Source organism: Lates calcarifer, linkage group LG18 (genome assembly GCF_001640805.2).
Source record: "Lates calcarifer isolate ASB-BC8 linkage group LG18, TLL_Latcal_v3, whole genome shotgun sequence".
NCBI classification, from domain to species: domain Eukaryota; kingdom Metazoa; phylum Chordata; class Actinopteri; family Centropomidae; genus Lates; species Lates calcarifer.
In genome coordinates, this window is record NC_066850.1 from 12728034 (window position 1) to 12751162 (window position 23129).

Below are 23129 nucleotides of genomic sequence, written 5' to 3' on the forward strand. Positions count from 1 at the left end.
GGTGGGGGAGGGGCCTTAATCAGATGCTAATTAGATGTTTTGTCCAGGTATTAAGTAATAAATCAATCAGCTGAAAATAGATAAATAATGAACTCTGAACTGAAATGTGGTTTAATGGTGCATATTACCCATGATCCCCAGCATCTGGAGCAGGAAGTAATGTCACTGTTACAGACACATCAAACTATAATTCTTGATATTTTCAAAGTTTCCTGGCTGGATATCAGAGATGAGCGCTGGTTTTTAATGACTTCAGAGTCTTTTTAACTGATCTACAGTTCAGCATTACTCTTGAACTTGCTGGACCTGATTCCAGCAGTTTAAGCTGCTGACTGTCACTCAGTTAGAGGGAGATCATACCTGCTCACCACAGTTACACAGAACAAGAACAGGTGTTCAGGGAGCAGAGTGGGAATGACAGAGGCTCCATTCTCCCCGTTACAAGTCAGCGAACCGTCACAGTGATTCTGAAGTTGTTACTTTAAGGTAAAAAAGTTAAATAATGTTGCTTTGAAGATTTGTGTTTTCAGTAGGAACCAATGGAAGGATGTACATATTGTTAGTTTTGGTCTTCAGGGGATTTGCATGGGATTAATTGATTAATCAATTAATAACAAAATAACTGATTGAGTGATGACAAAAACAAGTTGCATCAAACCAAACAGATTTCTTGCTACTGTTCCTTCATCTTTTATGGAGAATTATTTTACCCAGAATGAAAATTAAAAGAAAAGATGAGAAGTAAACTATTATTATATTTTGAGTAATAATGCAAAAGAAAACCCAGCAAAAAAAGAAAAGAAAAAAAGAAATGAGATGTTAAAATGACTGTGAGACTGCAAAATGTAAAATCCTGAAAATGAAAAATAAAGAATCTTAAATGCAAAAGCTTGAAAATGAAATCATACAGGAAAATATTAATTAAAAAAATAAGTTTATTCTTAAATAATCTCTCCTGCCTCCTTTTTAAAAACCTTTTTCCATTTGGCATTACATCACTTATATTTTAATTTTAATTCTGGGTAAAAATCATCCTCAGAAAATCAAACCAAAAGTTAAAGTTGATGTATTTAGACTTTTTCTCTGTCCACACATTCAGGAGATTCAGCAGAGATTCCTTCCAGCAGGCTCCACTATATCTGGTGTGTTGTTTAGTGGATGGAGGGAGGAGGAAATGTGTGTGTGTGTGTGTGTGCAGGGTTGGGCTGGATGTATGTGTGTATTGAGAGTGTGTTGGTGGGGGGGTGGAGGGCTGGTCTCTGGTCTAGTAACAGGGGCAGGAGCCTTTAAAAGAGGCTGAATCTGCAGCAGCGTAGCTCGGATTCAAACCAGGTGTTGCTGTGCGCCACCGGTGGAGAACTGATTGGATTTTCTTTTGTTTGTTTGTTTGTTGTCACTCTACTCCTCGTGCATCCACCCTCCTCGTGATCATCCCGCGCATGTTGGAGTAATCGAGGAGTTTGACAGCCTCAGTCTCCGGTGGTGGTGACTGTTTACGCACAAGCGGGCAGCCACCTCTGTGCGCCCTAAGGAGAAGCGGCCACCATGCTCTTCACCTCGGAGAGCTCCTGCAACTTCACGGGCAGAAATTGCACCGAAGGAATCAACGTAACGCAGCGACTGGAGACCGGCGCCGGAGCAGTGGCTGCCGGGAACATCAGCGGGGAGAAAAACGCCACCGACCCGTTCGGACGGAACGAAGAGGTGGCCAAGATCGAGATCACCGTCCTGAGCCTCGCGTTTCTCGCGGCCGTTGTGGGGAACCTGAGCGTGCTGCTGGCCATGTACAGGACCCGGCGGAAACCGTCGCGCATGCACCTGTTCATGAAGCACCTGAGCCTGGCGGACCTGGTGGTGGCCTTCTTCCAGGTGCTGCCGCAGCTCTGCTGGGAGATCACCTTCCGCTTCTACGGGCCGGACTTTCTGTGCCGCATCGTGAAGCACCTGCAGGTGCTGGGCATGTTCGCCTCCACCTACATGATGGTGATGATGACCCTGGACCGCTACATCGCCATCTGCCACCCGCTGCAGACGATCCAGCAGCCAACGCAGCGCGCGTACATCATGATCGGCTCCACCTGGGCGTGCAGCCTGGTCCTCAGCACCCCGCAGTACTTCATCTTCTCCCTGAGCGAGGTGCACCCGGGCTCGGCCGTCTACGACTGCTGGGGACACTTTATGGAACCGTGGGGGCTGCGCGCGTACATCACCTGGTTCACTGCAGGGATCTTCCTCGTGCCTGTGGTCGTGCTCGTGCTCTGCTACGGATTCATCTGCCGCACAATCTGGATGAACCTCAAATACAAGACCCGGAGGAAGAGCGCGGGCGCGGTGGCAGAGGCCACCAAGAACGGGATCCTGGGCAGGAACTCGGTCAGCAGCGTCAGCACCATCTCTCGCGCCAAATTACGCACGGTGAAGATGACTTTCGTGATCGTGGTGGCATACGTGGTGTGCTGGGCGCCTTTCTTCATCGTGCAGATGTGGTCAGTGTGGGACGAGACCTTCTCCTGGGACGGTGAGTTCCCTGCTCTGTCTGCTGAACCTGAGCCCGAGCTTCTCACGTTGTTTCATTTGAGTTAATGCCAAAGGTCTAGTGAGGAATAATCATCCAGTATTTAAAAAGAAAGATTACAAGTCTAAAATGTGTTTCTATTCTCCTCAGAGGAAGGTGTGGAGGATTATATTTTTATTTTATCCACACCCGAGCACATAAACACACCTTTAAAAACTGGTCAGCCTTTGATTTAACTCCAATCAGGAGGAATATTCTCCATGTTTGTGTTGTGCATCATTATTTTTAGCCAGACTGAATGTTGGTTGGTCCAGACTGAAATGTCTCTACAACCATCAGACAGATCACCACGTAATTTTGTACAAACATTCATGGTCCCCAGAGGATAAACCCTGCAGCCTCTGACTTTTCATTCCTACCAGGATCAGGCTTTGAGCAACCCAGTGACACAGAGTATCTGCAGCTCTTGAAAAGTCTTAATAGAACAGATATCATCAAAACAAAAAGGCAACATTAGGTGACATTAAAAAGTCCTACATTTCATCCATGTTTATTGTTCCTGACTGCCAACTTTTACATAAAGTAATATGGAGCTTAACTTGCTAATCCATCTCTCATTCATCCTTGCATTTTCTGCTGCTCATCCAACTTGTGTTGAATGATTATTTAATCATATTATTATGGGGTACTGTTATAAAAAGCTGGGATGTTCTGACAAAAATGTGATATAAACGTGTTACATTACCTAATATGATGTGACCACAGGTATTAAACGGCATATTTAGTATTTTAAAAAGTCTTACATTTAACTGTGGGTATGCTGCAGTTAACATATACTTTGATATAATTTGTAGAGTTGAGGCTGATGAGGATGTTGTTAGTTTTGTAGGTATGTGAGTTTCCAACTAAAATATTTCCACTTCTTCAAACTATTAGGGGTTATTAAATGTGGACCATCTCAAAAAAGTGGAAATACTTCATGAATATGTCACTACACTGACTGTCCATGTTTGATTTTTAATTTAATGCCAAATATCTGCACTGCCAATTTATCTTTGGAGCAATTTCTGTTTTGTGTAAAAACTCTGAAAAAGTGGAAAATATTTCAGCTGGAAACTTTGCAAACTGTCCACAGAATAAATCAAGAAGGCAGGTTTAACACTCAGACATGTGCAGTCGGTGTGGTGTGACTTTCAGATGATGGAGGTGAGGATATGAATTTTTCCTTTCTAGCCTCAAAGTCAGAGTAAAGTCCCACCTCGTTCAGCCTGAAGGAGCTGCTCACCCACCTGAAGAATTTCATTATGGCTTTCAGAGAGAGTTTTACTGACACACGAGAGTCCAAATGCTCCTGTCAGAGCTTTTTGAGCCTGACATTTCCAAAGGAACACTAAGTTCTTGTCCCTGTTTCACATTGAAAAACAGTCAAAACCGGACAGCGCCAGCAGCTTAAATCCAAAAACCGAAAAGTATTTGTCAAAAACATTCATTTCTGTGAGCACTGAAGTGAAAATTTCACCAGCTCCTCAGGGTGGGTCACAGGGGTTAAAACAGTTAAAACTACAACTAACAAGAACATCTGAAGTTCACAGGGAGAATGAAAGATTTTTTTAAAGGTGTTATTTCCAGGCAAGTGGGACTTTGTAACTGTTCACTGTTCAGATTGGGGAGTTTAAGGTGAACCAATCCAATTATTTGCTGGCCTGAATGTGGAAGAGTTTTTTTGTGTTTGGTTGTAAGGGCATGGTACGAGGCTGAAATATTGATTCTATCATACCCTTTTACACCGAAATTAGCAGATACATGCTGTTTTTTTAAACGTGGGTAAGTTCTTTTCTCATTGCCAGTAAATGAGTTTTACAAACGTGTTGCATGTGAGGAACAAAATCACTGTTGTTGTCATTGTTCCCATAGGCTGTAAATGACAATAAATGTTCCTTGCCATTTACCCCCCACCTGAGCGCTCTCAGAGGCAACAAAATCTTGAGTTTGCAGGGTCTCACAAACTGTTAAATAACCATTTAGTCTAATTAAAATTCAATATCCTGTCATCAATTTATTTACCCCCCATCAGTCACAGAGGACTGTGGGTCTGGTTCTCTGTCAGCAGCATTTGTAAGAAAGAGAATAAAACAAGCTGGAGTCCAAGTGACTCCACTGATTACACGAGAGGCTCAAACTGGGGCTGAGAATAAACATTTAGCAGTTAACATGGTCAGTGACTCAGAGCTACAGTACAACTCCCCCAAGAGAAAGAGTAAACACTTCAGATTAGTTGTTGACATCTCTGAGCGTGCCTCATAAATCTCTGTTGCCTCATGGTTCTGTTTTACCCCCGCAGACTCTGAGAACACCGCCGTGACTCTCTCCGCCCTGCTCGCCAGCCTCAACAGCTGCTGCAACCCCTGGATTTACATGATCTTCAGCGGTCACCTCCTCTCAGACTTCGCCGGCAGCCTGCCGTGCTGCCGCCGGCTGAGGAACAAGTTCAGCCACCAGGACTCGGACAGCAGCATCCGCCGGACCACGCTGCTGTCCCGCCTGCAGGGTCCACGCCTCTCAGAGCCGTTCAGAGACCTCAATCCCGTCCCTAAAAACTGCTCGCAGATCCCGTCTGCGTCCTGACGACCGGAGACACCATCTACGATATGTGTGTGTCTGCTGAGCTAAGGCAACGCAGAAAACATGAACTGGTTTAATCTGCTGGTTTGCAGCAGTGAGAGGAGGTATGATCTCATCTGAGGGTGTGGTCACACCTACAGTTTGTTCTCTTTGGTCTTGATCCAGAGTGGAGAAGTTTACTCAGTGAACGTACTCGACATTGGTTTGAAAAAGAGTTTTACTAACTCCTTTCAGTCTGCCAGGTTGAAGCTTTTGGGGTTTAAAACCAAATCCAGTCACTTTAACTTCAGCTGTTTGCATGATTGGTCTTGTCTGTGCCCTTTGCTGTGATTAAGTGTCAAACGTATGAAATGTGGCTGTATACGAGCATCTGTCCACGCTGAGATTCATTATGTGGCGCATGAGGAAACTGCTGGCTGTCATATGTCAACATACATGTTTTTAAGGGGTTGTTTCCTGTAGATATTGAGATTACAGTCTGACTCCTAATGACCTCTACTAGAGGAGGAAATAGACCATCAGCTGTTTGAATGGAGGTGCTCTCCAAACCGGAACTATAGGAGTAAATAAACTCTTTACACTGAGAATAAACTGCCATATTTGGTTTGAATGCAAACCAAATCTTATATTGGTGTATAAACTGCAGTAAGTATGCACGTGGCTGAACATGCTTCACATTTAATGCACAATTCTGTATATTTTCCTGGAGATTTGGTATGATTTTTAAATGCCTGAGGTGAGTTTACAAGCTTATTGTTTAAGAGATTTAAAGGATAATACTGGTGTTAATCTGCGATTCCCATGAAAAGACCAAAACTAACAATGTGTACATCCTTCCATCTGTTCATGCTAAAAACATAAATCTTTAAAGCAACATTATGTAACTATTTTACCTTGAAATAACAGCTTCAGAATCATGAGAATGGAGCCTCTGTCATTCCCACTCTGCTCTCTGAACACCTGCTCCTGCTCTGTGTAACTGTGGTGAGCAGGTGTGATCTCCCTCTAACTGAGTGACAGTCAGCAGCTTAAACTGCTGGAATCAGGTCCAGAAAGTTCAAGAGTAATGCTGAACTGTAGATCAGTTAAAAAGACTCTGAAGTCATTAAAAACCAGCTTTCATCTCTGATATCCAGCCAGGAAACTCTGAAAATATCAAGAATTATACACAGAGTTTGGTGTGTTTGTTACAGAGACATCACTTCCTGCTCCAGGAGCCGGGGATCATGCGTAATATACACCGTTCGGTCATGTTTCAGTTCAGAGAGTGGGAATACACAGTTAGGAGCTTCAGTCAACAGATTGATAAGCTTTGTTTTCTGTACCTGAACTCCACTCAGACTCCAACAGGATTAATTACCACTCCTGGCTGCAGGGGGCGCTGCTGCAACAAGTTACATGTTGTGTTGCTTTAAAATCACCTCACACATACAGTATGTAGTTCTTTTTGGTCTGGCTGGCCAGGGTCTCAGTAACATATGTCAAGCTCATTTGCAGTATTTCTCACACCACACACACACACACACACACACATGCACATAAATGTATTACTCTCCACTCCTGAAAGGTACTGGGGCTACAAATGTTTTTGTATTATTTTTGTTATCAATAAATCTGCCACTTATTTTCACAGTCATTGATTAATTGTTTCATGTAAATAAATGAATAAATAGAGAAAAAAAATCATCATTCACCATCAGTCACTTTGGCTTTTAAATGGCAGAGACTGATAAAGAGAACAAATATGTTCAATATACACTATGTTAATGATAATTAAAACTGCACTTTGTTTAATTAAAAACAGTATTAACCCTGTGAATCTATAACAGGGGTCTATAACAGCTCAGCTTCATTCTCAGATGTGTTGTTGTTGTAAAGATGTTTCATTAATGTAATGTATTTTGTCATCTGTATATTATTCTAATATATACATATATATATTGCACATGTTGTTAAGAAAGATAAATGTCATTCCTTGTATCCTCATATGATGTCTGATTGTTTTCTGCTCCTCTCTGTTTGCATATATAGAAACATGTCATGTATCAGGTGTGCTCTCTACACTTTTTAAATTCCCCTTCACCACTCATTCACAGGATTTCCCCTTTTTACTTACTGAAAACAGGAGTCTTTAGTTAAAAAAAATGCCCTTCGTCTGGATGCAGAACAGCAGCGCAGGGTGCAGGATGTACTGTAGGTCTATGATTCCTCTTTCTCATCTCCGACCAAGGAGCTGACGACTCTCAACCGTCTGGCCTTGATTTGTTTGAGATGAAAAAAGGAAATAAAAAGCTGTCAGAGCTGCAATCAGACACTAAAGTGTAGGGCAGAGCACAGAGAGTAGCAGAGAGGTTGTTGGCTGCAGGAATTTCAATGTTCTTGATGTTCTAAAGGCCACAGCAATCGACAGTGGGAGCCATTATGTAACACACTTGGTTTTTGATTTGAGTTCTTTGCAGAAAAACAGTGCTGGAGGCTGAATTGAGCCCTGCGGTGAACCTGAGAGGTGGTGATAAAAGGAGCTATAATTTCCTCTTTGAGATGACTTGATTAGTTTGAAAGTGACTTCCAGCCACAAATCTTAAGTTCAACAGGTTCCCCGTGGCCTTGTTCAGCCTTCTCACTGCAGGACCATATCTGGTCCTGAAGTCACTAGTGTTTTAAGTCTAGTTTAGGAAAATATTTACTGATATTTTTTGGCCTAGGCTAGTCCTGAATTAACTATTTGGCCGTGGTTTAACCTAGTATATATAATGTCTGAGCTGAGTAACATTCAGAAAAGACAGGGACCTCTGAACAAATACTTTTCTCATTTCATTGGTGTGAATGTAAATAAATAATAATAAAAACACACACACACACACACACACACAGAGAGAGCATACTTTGACTCACAGTAGATCATACAGGACATGGACCTCGGGGGAAATCCAGGCTGACTCAGGTCATTTAAGAGTTGACATGAAACAGCTGAGGGAGCAGAGAAACACATGCATGTTTATCTTTACTAACATAATTCAACCCAGAGACCCCTGCTGCCTTGACCTCCAAACACGACCTGGCTCAGAAGATGGAAACTTACAGAGTTACCACACTCTCAGTGGTGGAAAAATATGAAAGTAAATTCACTCATTGTTGTATTTAGGTATAATTTTAGGTACTTTACTTGAGTATTTCTATTTAATGCCACTTACTTCTTCTCCACTTCATTTCAGAGGAAATATTTACTTTTCATGCATTCATCTGGCAACTGTAGTTAGTCACATTAAGTTAGGATTTTGCATACAAAACGTACTGAATGATTATCTTAAATATGACGTATTGTGATGAATTAAACTCCAAAACAGTATGTAAATCAGACTGAATTGGACAGCTCGTGGTGATCATTCATATGTGTGGGAAGATAACGTCAGCAGGTCAACATGTTAAAGGAAAAGCTAGACATTTTGGAATATATGAAGCTAGCTTAGTTTAGGTTTAAGACTTGAAAATGGGGTTAAACAGCTAAGCTGGCTCATTCAAACGTACAAAATCCACCCATCAGCCCCACTAAACGCCACTATTTAACACACATCACTGTGAAAACTACGAATCTTAGTTGTATGAGTATTACCTGGCTGGGACCAGTTAATTCCTGGAGTCTCTGCTGGGTGCCCGCAAACTATCGACAAATACGTAAATAAAAAGCATAATTTTCCATTTTTCAAACTGAAGATTTGGATTTTGTATTTGATGTAAGTATTAAATACCTTTTGGGGACTTTGGGTACCACGGGTATCGCGAAAATGCTCTTAAATCCGTTTAGAAATCATAGGAAAAAAAGACGCTTCAGAACTTTCCTGAGAATCATCACATTTTAAGGTTTTCTTCAGTATCACAGTATTCTGTACATCAAGGATCCACTGCAAACAAGAACTGCTAATAGCTAATTCGGCATATTTTTCATGGAGCCTAAAGTGTAAATTAATACAGACTAAAACATGGGCTCAGCCATGTTTCTTCTAACTCTGTTGTGGTTAGCACTGTTCATAGCAAGAAGATTCTGGGTTCGACCCCATGTTTACCAGGGCCTTTACTTTTATGTGTATGTTCTCCCTGTGCCTGTGTAGATTTACTCTGACTTCCTCCACTAGCCAAAAAAAAAAAAAAAAAAAAAGATGTGTGAGAGTGACTGGTTGTTTGGATCTCATTCATCCATCCTCTCCAGCCAACAAGCCCTCAGTCCAAAAACACGGTTTAAATAGACACCAGTCATTGGCAAAAGCTTTTAAAAAGGTTAAGAAAGAAGCTGAGTAACCATGCTAAACACTAAACTCTTATGAAGATACCTACAGTATTATTAGTATTGACTCACACTTAAGAATGTAAAGAGGTCCAAGACCAAATAAAATATAATGTGGTATCAGCAATCAGTTTGTACTTACTGAAGTGCTTTAAATCCTAACTACTGTGAATGAATGAAGCCTCCTGCTGTACAATAGAATCAATCACGTTGTCCACAGGGATACATTATATCAAAGAGCTGAATGCAGGAAATTGGGAGGAGGAAGTGTATTGTTAAGGACAGGAAGTGTAGATGAATGTGGCAAAAGCAAGGCCAGCGTCTTAAAAACGAGGCAGCTTTCATCATTGAGGACCTTGGGTGGGGTCCCATCCTGTGCCAAAGATTTAAGTGGCCTCTATCTTCCTATATATCACCCCAACTCCTTTCCCCTCATTTACATTCAGCTTGTCTGTCCATCTCTGGAGACCCTGAGTAACCTTCTCATGCTTCCTCTCAGGCCTGTACATTTTTTCTTCTTCCTGTAATAGAGAGCTCAAGTAACAGGAACCCCCAGGAATAAAGAAAACAATAATATAGTTATCTCTATTATAATATATATAAAACAAATACAGTTCCCAGAGCACAAGTTGTCAACTTTCTGTTATTTTGTTCTTAATCTCTAAGTAAAATGAGCAGTATTCTCAAGGTAATTCCTCTGGACGTCAGTAACTGCTTATAAACCCAACACAACTGAGTTTTAGCAATGGTGTAGCACACACAGTAAATCCAGCATATATCCAGCCTCAGTGGACTACCCTCCCTATTAAATACATCCATTCTCCCACCTACAGACGCTGAATCAAGTAAACACACCTCGAAATGATGTTTCCATGCAACTAAACTGCAACAGCAAACAGGTTTTAAATTTGAGTCTAAACAGAACCATAAAACAGTTATTTAATTACAAGTATGATATTGTGCTGTGAGATCAGATACTTTTGTGAAAAACAAAAATACACTATCTGTGAATTTTTACTGAAATGTTCAGTATCAACATATTTGCATGATGAACTATTTTAGTTCATTCTCCTGCTGGAGTTGACCAAGGAGTGGCGTGAATATAGATATGAGAAATAGTCTGTCAAACTCATATTCAGGACCTGGATACTTAGAAATTGCTAAGAGATGATAGACCAGTAAAATTTTTATTTGCATCTGAATCCAAATTTGCAAAAACACTTTGTGCTAAAAAAAATCCTCTAAAACTGTTCCTGGATCTGAACCAAAGTCTAATCCCTTGTTCCGTGACTCATTGTCTTTATGTTTCCACATCTGTTAACAGGTTTTTTTATGAGACGACAGATGGGACAGAAAACAAAAGCTCCTCAGCACCCTCGGCTCTGCAGGTAGATTTTATTGTGAAAGCACAGATCCATACGACAAACACCCTCCAAATGTCACATATGTGCAGATGGAGCGCTTCCAGTGTTTACATGCTGTGTGTTTGGCCATTCAGGAAATGTTTTCCTTATCGCCGACCTCAGGCCCATAGGACAAAACAAAATAGGTTGAAAATAACAGGAATTTATAGAACATTCAATGTACATCTGTGAGTCTACAGCTGCTGTCAGATAAATAAAGAATCACATTCTTTAAAGGAAAATGTACTTTACTTGTGTACTTCCATTTTGTGGTACTTCATTTTCTACTCTGCTACATTATGAGAGGGAAATACTGATGTTTTCACACTACAACATGTATCTCACATGCATGCACTTATAATAACAATAATCCAATAAATATATCATTCTAAAAAGAGACCAATCACTTAAATACTTCATACTTAAATAATAATTAATAGGTTCCTAATTTAACATTAAAGATTAACCATGTTTGATCTATATGTCATAGTTTTTGTTTGTTTTCCACATTTAAATATCAGTAATTCTTTCTCTCATGAAATGACTCTGCAGATTATAAAGTGTTGCTGACCATACTTGGCCTGAGACAGAGAAATCAGTGTGATCTCTACACCCTCAGCCCTCCTCACACCTTAAAAAAGCAATTTTGTGCACATCAGTCATAATTACAAGTGTAAGTGATGTAAATCTGTCTGAAAACGTGCCCCATGGATGTTTACAGTTACATAAAGTAAGATATATGAGAGGTGCTCTGTACTCAAAGTCATATATTGAAGGTATTAAAATGCCAAGAAGAATCAAAGCAGGAGCAGATAACAGGGAGGCTGTTGTTCTGTTTGAGCTGATGTTGAGTAAGACTCACATCTGGGAGACATCCCCATGAGTGTGTTTTGAGGCATCTTGCATGTTGCTGTGACTTTACATGACAAGGTCCTTGTGAGGCATGACTGGCAGGAGGATAATCAGAACCATGCAGTGCCACGAGGGTGGGAGTCATACTATATCACAGCAGCTGAACACTGAACCTTCTTCTGAATAACATGAAAGATTTAACATTAGTGCTCCACGACTGTTTGCAGGAGGTTTAGCGTTTGACTCGCTGATAAGATGCTGTAACTGGATACTTTTCTGCCTCAGTTTGATTTCTTTAATTTCCAAAAGTTTCATCTAAAAACATTCCAGGACATTAAAGGTACTCATGTGTTTCTATTAAACTGTTTTTCTTGCCTGGGCGGTGAAGCCTCTGAAATAGCGCAGAGCTTAGCACGGAGCACAGAAACACTGTAACCCAGGATACAGAAATAATAAAAACATAAACATGCACGCTGATGTTGAATCTAGACAGCAAGGCTCATCAGTTTTACAAGACTGTGATCAAAAAAACACAACATCTATCATCTCATAGGATTACAAGATTAATACATCTGGGTTTTTTTTTTTTTTTGAATAAAAAAATTAAGTTTTTCATATATTTCATGGCCATGAAACTGCAGATAGGTGGAAATTTATGTACATTTACTCAAGGTTCAGGTATTTTCCATGTGTGAGAATATCTGCTTCTCCTCCACCAACACTAATTAATAATTCCTGTATATAACATGACAAAATGTCTAAAAAAAAAAAAGGTCTACAAAAATCATTAAAGGCTGAGAGAACCATGTGCAGTTTTTAATTAAAGAAAAAATGTCAGCCTCATGTATCAGTTGATGTAACAGCCAGTGGAAAATCCAGACCCAGATAAGCCAATAAATATCAATCAGACTCTCATTTATAACAGGCTGCAATCTGAACCTTATCTGACAGTAACTACAAACAGTCCAGTGGAAAGATGCCCACATAATCCGATCAGACCAAAATGATGCATCCATCCTGCGTGGGAGCTGTAATGGATCGACCTGCGGCTTCATTTAGGATTTCCATCTTTAAGGAGCAGTTCAGTGATTCACAGTCTTGTTTTCTGCAGCTGCCAGAAGACATGTGTTAAGTTTGTGGAGTTGGTCTATTTGAAATAATGGAAAATTACAATATGAAAATAGTTTCACAGTCCAACTAGAGTGACAGTTGTAATAGACAGTTCTAACAGTTAAGAGCAATTTACATTTACAATTTACAATAAACAGATGAAACAGTAGCTAAAAGTAACTGAGAGCTGTAATTAAAAAAAAAAAAAACATTACTCCAAGTGATATTAACTGCAAATATGACCAAGCCAACCTGAACACTGAACAGATAAAATATTATTAAATTGGAATCTAGTGTAGGATCAGTTCAGATGAATACATTTGGAACATGATGAGAGTGGATGAATTAGTATTTGGGGCTGTGGAGGAGAAGCACTGAGTGAAGATGTCACATAAACACGTTAACATCATCGAGAGACAAAGAAATCACTTGTCTGTTGCAATTTTGTTCTTCTGGGTTCTTAGTCAAAAGTCAAGAACACCACACAGATGTTCCAAAACTCATGTATTTTTCCTTTACTTGGAGAGCTGTCTTCACATTCCTGGACAGAATGATGTGAGTATATGAATGTATTCTGAATATTATTCATCTCAGGGAGGATCATGAAATATGAGAAGCGTAGAGTGTTCTGGGCTGAAGTTAACAGAAAGATGTCCAGGTGTGTTGTTGCTCATGGAATGATATTTAAATCATCTCAATGGGTTTTTACATGAGAGACATCGACAGTGTTCGGCCTGTGACCCCTGCTAACGGAGAAAAGAGGAGGAAGCTGCTTGTTCTCACACTTAAAACAACAACACAGACACATGTTGGTGTTTGAAGTCATCTGCAGTCATCTTTACAACACCCTCGACAATCTATCAGATGGAAGTGTTAAATAAAATTCACTGAATAATCACCTGGATGTGCAGTAAACTTGAGAGAAAAGATTAATAGCAATAATAACAGAAGCAAGGAGCACAAATAAGATGCAGAACAACAAAAGCAATAGCCCAGAGACTAATAAAAAAGTAATATACTGTAATGTGGGTTCACTTGGGAGTGAAACAATATAAGAAGATAAAAATTTTACCATTAGACCTCAGAGAGGAAAGATTACAGAGCACCACCATGTGAGGAGTCCACAGATATCACTGACATGGGACTATTTTCTACTAAAAGGTTTTTAAAAATGGTAAAACAGTTCACACAGAGGGCTGTGGTTTATTATTTCCCAAGCCTCCAAGCACCACAGGGTCAAAGCGTTTAACAAATAAAGGATTGATGTGGATTACAGCGCCCTCTAGTGGTTAAATGGTGCAACTCCAGCACTATAGTTTGAAGCAGACTTTACCCATAGGCCTTTTACCCCAGTTCTGATGTCCACTGAAAATGTGTTTCTTAACTTTATTAACACAGCAAAAGGTACATGCAATATATGCACAAACAAAGCTGATTGTACCAGAGATATATCAGGTGTTTACAGAAAAATATAGTTTAAAAAAATCTACATTAATAAATACTGTACTTCTGTGATTCTGGACAGTTTTAAAGTAATTGACCTTTACTTGTACTTTGTTTGCTTATATTATACCTCAGGTAAATATTGTACTTTTTACTCCATACATTTACTTCAAGGCTTTAGTTACTAATCTTGCAGATTGAGGTTATTATGCCAAAATACAGTCAACTAATGATTTATATATAAAGTAATAAAAATTCACCACACCTTTACCAGCTGCAACATTAAAGTGATGCCTACACATTAATACATCTTAATCCAATCAATATATATTATTCTGAAATGGGCCATTCTGTTTAATGAGCACTTAGCCCTGCATTCAAAACATAACATTTCTTGCTTATAAAGAATATTTGTGCAATGTGGTAGTCCACCTGGATCATTTGTTCAGTCTTCCTTTTTAAAAATGTTTAATGTCACCCTCGGTCTTGGACTCTGAACAACAGGGTGAGTTCAGCATAATGTAGAAGGGGTTTCTGGGAAATCCTGTGAAGAAAGTGTGCAGAGACAGAATAAAGTCCACCTCAGAGCTCTAATGCACGTGAAGATTTCAGCTCTGAGCCCTTGTGGACTCGTGTCACGTCAAACTCTGTGAGTCCGTAGGTGAAACTATTATATATATTTATATAGCAGTGGATTAAATGTTTGTCTGTGTGGGAATGGAAATCTGGCTGAACAGTTACAAAGATTTATGAACCAATCTTTACACAAAATCTGAGTTAGTGTAGAATTTTATTTCAAAAATTACCTGAATAAAATTTAGACATTTTATTTATTATATTCAATTTTATTTAGTAAATTTAAAAAGTTACTATTTGAAACTCTGAATGATTTATAGGCATTAATTTACATAAGAAGAGCTATTATGCTATTATGGCCTTTATGCTCTTTATTACTTTGAAACATTACTTTAAATACTTACTAATACTTGCTACTTCAAGAACACTTGAATGCAATACTTTTATTTGTAACAGAATATTTCTACACTGTTGTACTGGTACTGGTAAGTTGCTTTCAATTACTTAATATGTCTTACGTCTTCACTTTGCGCACTTCGTTTTTTCCTCTCTTTAAAGATGAAAACGAAAATGCTTAATTTTACATGTGGTACGTGAACGCAGCGCGACCTGGGGAGCGTGGCTTAATTTCTACAGCCAGTACGGTAACCGGCGACTGAGACCGCCACTTTGGTAAGCAAAAATTAAATGACCGTGGTGTGTTTGTTCCGCTATCCCGCATCTATGTGGGGTAACCCGGGTTAAACCTAGCAGCTATACGGTCCCTGTAGGGCTAACTCCAGCTAAGCTAGCGGGAGCTAAAAGGTTTTTAGCCGCTTCGTCGAGCTAAGTTGTAAAAAGCCGAGGTGAAGTTTGGCTTCAAAGTTTGTCAAACATGAGTCTGGAGAGGTGTTTAAGCTTTAGCAGAGCTACTCTGAGGTCTGTGTGTTTTACCAAGCAACACCTGCAAAGATGTGTTCATATCTGTGTCAGGTAAGTGTCTAGTTTGCTTCACTTAGTTCAGATAGTTACATGAAGTGGAGGAAGCTAAAAACGTAGGGTAAAGGTCACAAGTCTGAAACCCGTTAACCTAGTCCAGATTTGACAAATCGGTGTAATACGGTCTTGGTGCAGAAAAAACAGTGAAAGTGCCTTTTCTGTCAAAACAAGTAGAGTAAACGTATCACAAATTATTCAGTGGAGTCTGTTAATGTAGTCCAGGTTTGACGAGCTTGACAGGTTTTTGATTCTGACTGGGTCTAATGTGGTTTAGATGGGGGGAGGAATTGCACTCACCCCTTTTTTTATCCTCCTGATTTGACAAATAGAGTAGAGGTTTCATAAAACTCAAACAATGATCCTGGTCAGGGTGCAGGTTTGTTGTGAATTTTGATCTAGACTTGGTCAGACTTCGATGTCTGTGTGGTGTAGGTGCTGAAAAGCAGTCATAAACAGTTTTAAACTCTCCTTGTTAATCTAGTCCAGATTTGACAAGTCTAGTGGTTTTTGATCCAGATCTAGACTAATGTAAGGTGTCCTGGATTGAAGTGCAAACATGTTAACAGGAGAAGTGGACCCCTATCAAAAACTCATACATTTTTATTTAAAATGTTTTGCAGTAGTTTGTCCACCCCTGACCCTGACAAGCCTTTCTTCAGTTGATAATGTTTGTTACTTTAAACAGAAAAAATAAACCAGCTTTTGTGACTTAATAGAAGTGTTATGATTCTGAAACTGAGACAGAAACGGTGACACAAACGTCCACAATCTCGTATGATGATGCAGGAGGATGTGATATACCAACCTACTGTCACCACTGCAGGTGCAGACTGTTGAGCTTTTATCATGGTATTTAAAATCAGGGTAAGCTGTGTGTATGTTTTGTAGTAGGTATTAGTAAGTATTACACATTACACTTATTTTATTGTCTTCCTGCAATTTTGTCAAGTGATCACACCTGCAGTAAAAGTTTGGCTAGTTAACTAACTTAAGATGAAAAATAACCTTGTTGCTGTTTTGCAAGGTGAGAGAACACATTCGAGCAGCTGTCCTCACTGAGCTCTGGTTGTCGGGGCCATGTTATGCTTGAATTCAGTCCAGGTTGTCACCATTTGATTTGATTAACCGACAGACGCCTTCTTTGTTACTGATTTGTGGTCTCTCTTCAGACGATCATCAACCATGTCCCAGGCCGCCCTTCCGATTCTCTCCGTCTTCCCCTCTCGAGCTCTGGTGGACGAGAAGTTCAAGGTGCTCGTGGAGAATCTACCTCCAGGATGTCCAGTAACAATCCACTCCCTCCACCACTCCGAGGACCAGGACTACTGGGAGGCCTACGGGCACTACATTAGCGATGACAGAGGAAAAGTATCTGGTGGGTTCTGGTCCTTTTTAACAAGTCCTCCTGAAACTGATGGTGTCAACTAACCCTGGTCAGTCAGTTAATCAGACTGTATTTTATAGAGCACCTTTCATACAGTAATTTAAAGTACTTTTACAGATGTCTAGTACAAATATAAAGAGTAAAACAATTAAATGCACACAACATGATAATAAAACCAATAAAATATATTTAAAAAATAGATAAAGGAACAGAACATTTTAAAGCATGATTGCAGTATAATAAATGATTGAATAAAATAAATAATGGTCATAAAACATTCACATTAAAAGCCAGACTAAAGAGATGGGTCTAAATTTATGTTACAAGCTATCAACACTTTCAGCTTTTTAGTTTTCGACCTGTCCCAGTAAACAGTTGGTTTAGTAGTTTAGTCTTCAGGTCTGTAGTCATGTTTCCACATGTCACCAGCACGTGAGCTGTAAAGGCTGGAGTTCATTGTTTGTCTCTGGGATAGCCGTGAAGACTCGGATAGGGCCCAGCTGGCGCAGTGCGCATTGGTGGTTGCCGCAGCAACCAAGGTTGTAGCACAGACCCTCGAAAATATGATAAACACAGCCTCTGGTTGAGAGAGTAAACTGATGTAATATATACACATAATACACAACGTGACTTCAGGATAGTGTGGTAAGTGTGGCATGAGGTGTGTATTGGTTTAAACACACCTCACGATCATCCTGTATCCGCCTGTTCAATAACAATACTAAAAGGTATTATTAGTTATTTCTTCATGCATTCTCTGTGACATTAAAGAATATGAATAAACATATTACAAACAGTAAAGTGAGTCCTGATGATGCAGGATGACGGTCACCAAAACTGTCCAATCACAGAGTCACCTATCAGTTTGTATGACTTCAGGTTTACTCCTTGTTTGTTTGTAAAACAGACAGTGTGGACAGGAACTGGACTGAACTAAATTTAGCACTGGACTCCATCAGTCTGGATTGACTAAACTGAACTACTAGTGTAAAAGTTCCTTTTGTTTATTCTGTGTTGATGCCTGAAATCTACGGTGTGCTTTTAGAAAACGCTGGTGCTTCCTGTCCATCCTTCACTTTACAGCTGATTTGATCGTTTGATATTTTGGATATTCTGTTTTCATGTTGTCGATCATTTCTTGCTTTTGCAGTTTCAGATGATTTGAGTTTTGGGGGCACATACACAGGAAAAGAGCCCATGGGTTTGTTGTGGAGCATGCGTCCTGTCCTAGGCAGTCGCAAAGGCCTCAGGTAATGTTCATCTGCAGCTCCACAGAACCAAAGACCTCGTAGACTTTTGCTGACATATGTGTCCATGCTAACGCTGCTGTTCTTTGCTTGTCAGGTTAAGAAAGATGAACGTCTGCACGCCGATGCTGATGGACATCTCGGTCTACAGCAGACACGACGGCTTCAGGGACCAGGCTCCTCTGGCCTCGGTGCTCATAGAGAGATGGTACATGGCTCCAGGGGTCCGGAGGATCGATATCAGAGAGAGAGGAGTACGGGGGACCCTGTTTATACCTCCAGGTACATCTGCACCACCTTTTTATCTTACTTAGGACCCTGCATATTGACCTTTGTTATTATTAATTAATGTTTGTTATCATTAAAGTCTGTCTCTCCTCCTCCCCTCAGGTCCAGGACCCTTCCCTGGGCTGTTGGACATGTGGGGGGGCGGTGGAGGGCTGCTGGAGTACCGTTCGGCCTTGCTGGCGTCCCACGGTTATGTTTCTCTGGCGTTGGAATATTTCTCCCCCGGTCAGCTGCAAACAGCAGACCTAGAGTTCAACTATTTTGAGGTTTGTGTAATTTTCTGACTGTGACAGGTGTCAGCTGTTTTATTGTTCTGATATGATCCTGTATGTGGGCACAGACTCTTCTACTTTATTTACTTGTTCTACTGTGGCCGCAGGTATGTTGCTTTCAACAAGTTTAACTTGATGTAGAGTTGAAAAAATTGATTTTGATCTATTAATTATTTGTCATTTATGATGCACCAATGCCATTCTCAGTTATGAGGATTTGTGCATTCTTTTTGATGTGATAATGAATTTAAAATCTTTTGGATGATTTGTCAGACAAAACAAGACATTTAAAGACCTCACTTTGGGCTTTAGGAAATTGTGACATGAGTCAAGTATTTTCAGACATTTTATAGACCTCATGATGAATTAACTCAATGAGAAAATGATCGGCAGATTAGTTAACAGAGCTATGTCATTATTGATTACTCTGCCTTTTTTTCTGAGTTTATCAGTTAGTTGTTTTGTCAACAAAATGTCAGAAAACAATGATAAACATCCCTCACAATTTCCCCAGAGCCTGAAGTGACATCTTCACAATGCTTTTGACCGATCAAATGTCTGAAACTCAGGTTTGTGAATCTGTTGTTATGTGAGTCAAGAAAACTTTCTGAAGATTCTGAAAAATGCACTGTGTCTCCCCAGCTGAAGAGATTCTTAGCATTTCTTTGCAAGAATTTTTCAAACAGCTCGTACAACTCAGTTTGTATCTTACTGAGTCTGAGATCTGGGTTTTAACACTAATTTTCTTCTCCTTCTGCACAGACAGCATTTAATATCGTCAAGGACCATCCTCAAGTGATGCCACACAGAGTTGGAATATTTGGCCTCTCCCTTGGCTCGATTGTGACCATGGCGTTGGCAGTTGAGAGTAGGATTGTCAGAGTAAGTATCAGAAGCGAACTATCTTTGAGTTGCTTTTTCTTTAGTTTTGAATAGATATTAATGACGCGCCATAGAGGGCTGAGATCCTTTCCTTTAAGATGTTGGATTGAAATCCTGGAGGAGTTTGATTGTGGAGAATCAGTGTCTTTATGTTTCATTCTGTTGTGTTCCAGCCTCGTTGTTGTGTTTGTATCAGTGGCAACCACTGTTTCCCACCTGGGAGGACCCTCGCTGGAATCACCGGGGAAGTTGACATGTACAGTATTATTTTTGTCAGTAACATGAGCATAGTTCATAAAGTTTCACAGTTGGAATGACGCAAATTATTACATGTGATGGCAGGAATTATGACAAAGTGCGTGTGGATGAGAACAACTATCATATATGGCGAGATGTGGGTCTAGCAATTATGAAGGAGCCTTCGAGTAAACTGGACGTAAGTACATTCTGCACTAACAAGGATTAGACTGTACAGTGTATTGATTTGCTGAAAGCTTTCTTGTTAACTTGTAATTCTGAGTCAGAAATATCTGGAATTTCTGATGGCAACGATATAGGATAAGAAATACAGATCTTGTGAGCTGGAAAAAGACGATCAGCAGATGTTCAAGCAGAAGTATTTATCATAAGCTTTATGTTGATGCAGAAAAATAGTAACAGTAACAGTAACAGTACAGTGACAAAGGTGCCAGAGTAGTGCTACATCAGTAGCATGTGTAACGTATATAGAGTATATAACCCCAGGTACCACATGGTTGCAACAAGGCAGATTATATTCTAAATGTGTAGGTGTGAAAACCCACTGTGGAGGTGTTTACAACCTGAACTACTGGAGTGTGTGAGGCCTAGAAAATATTAAGGCACTATACAGACTGGGTCCACTCGAAAGCCAGTTTATGTGTTTTGAGAAGCTACCAAACAAGTACACACGAGTACATAATTCCAGTTACGCAGAGGACATCAGTTGAGAAGGCAGTCCTTCAGTGTGGCCCAGGACACATCCATGTACACACTGCTAAAAGAACGTGGCCACGTGCAGCCGAGGCCACCTCCGAATCACTCCAAAAACAACCTGACAGATTCAAGTTAACAAAGCCAAAAGAAAATCAGACATTTTTGGAAGGAAGTAATCGCTCAACTACTTTAAAACACACTTTTAAATTGGTCCTTGTCCTAGATGGGGAAAATCAACTGTCCAATTTTGCTGGTCAACGGTCATGATGATCAGAATTGGCCTACGGTGGAGTCGGCTGAGGATGTGAGTACAAACACAAACACACACCTGATACTGTGGAGCCTAGATGCAAGATCATTTCAGATTCATAACCTGGAGGAAAAAGTTTGTTGCACAAAAACAAAGAGCGTAATATTTTTGAGTTTACTTGAGTTACTGTGATGTCTTGGTCCACAAGAAAGAAGACCACAGAAGTAAATTCAGTTTGTGTCGTTTTAATTTGACTTTTGACCCTCAGATCGCTGAGATGATGCGTGCGGCAGGTAAGGAGCACCTACTGACCAGACTGGAGTATCCTGATACTGGACACCTGATTGAGCCGCCCTTCTCACCGCACTTCAGAGCGACTAATTTTATAGTAAACCTCACAAAAGAAAAAGGTGAGTTTTCCTGCAGAAGCTTTTATTGATGTTTTTCAGGATGATTCATGGCTGTAAACCAGTTTGATTTATATCACTCATTAGCAGTATCAGGGAAATTAGTAACACGAGCAGTCAAGTTGAACATTTTCTTAATTATTTTTTTTTTATATTTTAATGTCTTTTTACACAAGACATTAATCTGACAAGAACTCCAGGAACTTTTCCATTGCTTTGAAAAGCCTCAGGAAGATTAAGCACATTAGTCTAGTCCGTATCTCTATTAAATTCCCTCTGAATGTGGTCCTGTGTAAAAATGGACAACATGGACTTTGTCATCAGTTATAAAATCTATTGGGCTGCTTCTATCTGATTGTTGGTCACAGATTACAAGCAAAACAACATGTCTGCAGTCGTAGATTTTTATAGTGATGCAGGGTGTATATCAAGGTGGCAGAAAACGCTAGCATACCTGACCGGTCAGCAACGATCATCGCTGCAAGCTCCACTCCCGAGAGTTTCTGAACTTTCAGAAAGAATTATCCCAAATGCAGAAATCCTTTTGGGGCTAAAACCTTGTAATATAATCTTCTATCAAATATAACAATGTGTTTTTCAGTGATAATGCTGTGGGGAGGGCAAACCAAACCCCATTCTGACGCTCAGGAGGATTCCTGGAGGAGGATTTTAACTTTTCTGCAGCAGCATCTGTACTGCAGTCCAAGTCCCAAAGCAAGGCTGTGAATGATTGAATGAGCACAGACTGCTGCTGGAAAACACAGTGTTGTGTGACAAGGTCATGATTTTCCACCCTGACACTACATGTGGTATTGGTATTCACTTCAGACAATAAGACGAAAAATATGTGGAGCAATGTATCTGCTCTCGCCTTGAGTCAGTACTTTCTCATGTTTTCTAAACATCAGAATGTATTTTCTCACAAATACAGACAGATTTGTTTTATTGTTAAATTATTATTGTTAAATCATCATTACTATTAGTATTATGACTATCATTAAAGATTCACTTGGACAATATGAGGAAAATTATTGAGCAATGTAGATAGCAAAGTTAGTTTATATGTGGCTAATATAGCTAGCCAACAATTCGTAGCTTAGATTTCAAAAGTCAACTCTTAGACAAGAATGGATTCATAAACAATTGATTAGAACTTTTTGTTGCATGGAATTTAAAATATTTCAATACAATAAGCTTTAGTTTTCCATAGATATCATGACTCTTACACAGTTTGATGCTATGTTGACCTTATGAGTTAGCAACATTGACCAGTAAATTGTTCTAATCTATTTGGACTGTTGCCAAAATGTAGGTATTATATATAAATTCAGGTGTTATTGAGGATAAGTATTGATAAGACTATTTGAGAGTTGATAAGATGTATTTTTCTATTGTCAGTATGTACACTAGATGGACGCTGCTAACTTAGATTAATTACGCTCTGAATTAATATCTGATCAAGGACCAGTCTCGCTGTTATGTAACCAAAGGAAAATACTTACATAACATTGTATGTTCATCAGTATCACTATCAGATAGTTTGTGATTTAAATAAAATTTTTAAAAAAGTACATTTTTGATTCATCATAGTATATTTTATATTTATTTATATTTAACCAAGGTTCTTGTTCAAATGCTTTTGTTTTATTAAATGAGATTGTAGA

General features: G+C 39.7%; 2 protein-coding genes across 3 annotated transcripts; both read left to right on the plus strand.

Annotated features, from left to right (window-relative positions):
• The first annotated feature begins 1414 nt into the window (after positions 1–1414).
• Positions 1415–7123, plus strand: LOC108895879 (arg8-vasotocin receptor). Its single transcript, XM_018694830.2, has 2 exons — positions 1415–2518; positions 4857–7123. Exons 1-2 carry the CDS (start codon positions 1546–1548, stop codon positions 5138–5140), a joined length of 1257 nt encoding a protein of 418 aa, XP_018550346.1. The 5' UTR covers positions 1415–1545; the 3' UTR covers positions 5141–7123.
• An 8271-nt stretch (positions 7124–15394) lies between these two features.
• On the plus strand, positions 15395–23036 carry LOC108895900 (peroxisomal succinyl-coenzyme A thioesterase). Of its 2 annotated transcripts, none has more exons than XM_018694876.2 (11): positions 15395–15475; positions 16951–17156; positions 18316–18415; positions 18510–18694; positions 18803–18966; positions 19735–19854; positions 20028–20110; positions 20197–20290; positions 21032–21112; positions 21327–21468; positions 22067–23036. In XM_018694876.2, exons 2-11 carry the CDS (start codon positions 16964–16966, stop codon positions 22189–22191), a joined length of 1287 nt encoding a protein of 428 aa, XP_018550392.1. In that variant the 5' UTR covers positions 15395–15475; positions 16951–16963; the 3' UTR covers positions 22192–23036. The 2 variants fall into 2 exon arrangements, with proteins under 2 accessions (XP_018550392.1, XP_018550391.1); XM_018694875.2 differs by lacking the exon at positions 15395–15475 and adding an exon at positions 15485–15775.
• Positions 23037–23129: the final 93 nt, after the last annotated feature.

Coding starts and splice junctions, on each gene's coding strand:
- LOC108895879 (XM_018694830.2), top strand. CDS start 1,546: ATGCTCTTCACCTCGGAGAGCTCCTGCAACTTCACGGGCAGAAATTGC. Junction 2,519..4,856: donor CGAGACCTTCTCCTGGGACG/GTGAGTTCCCTG, acceptor TTACCCCCGCAG/ACTCTGAGAACACCGCCGTG.
- LOC108895900 (XM_018694875.2), top strand. CDS start 15,678: ATGAGTCTGGAGAGGTGTTTAAGCTTTAGCAGAGCTACTCTGAGGTCT. Junction 19,855..20,027: donor TTGAGAGTAGGATTGTCAGA/GTAAGTATCAGA, acceptor GTTGTGTTCCAG/CCTCGTTGTTGTGTTTGTAT. Junction 21,469..22,066: donor AAACCTCACAAAAGAAAAAG/GTGAGTTTTCCT, acceptor TGTGTTTTTCAG/TGATAATGCTGTGGGGAGGG.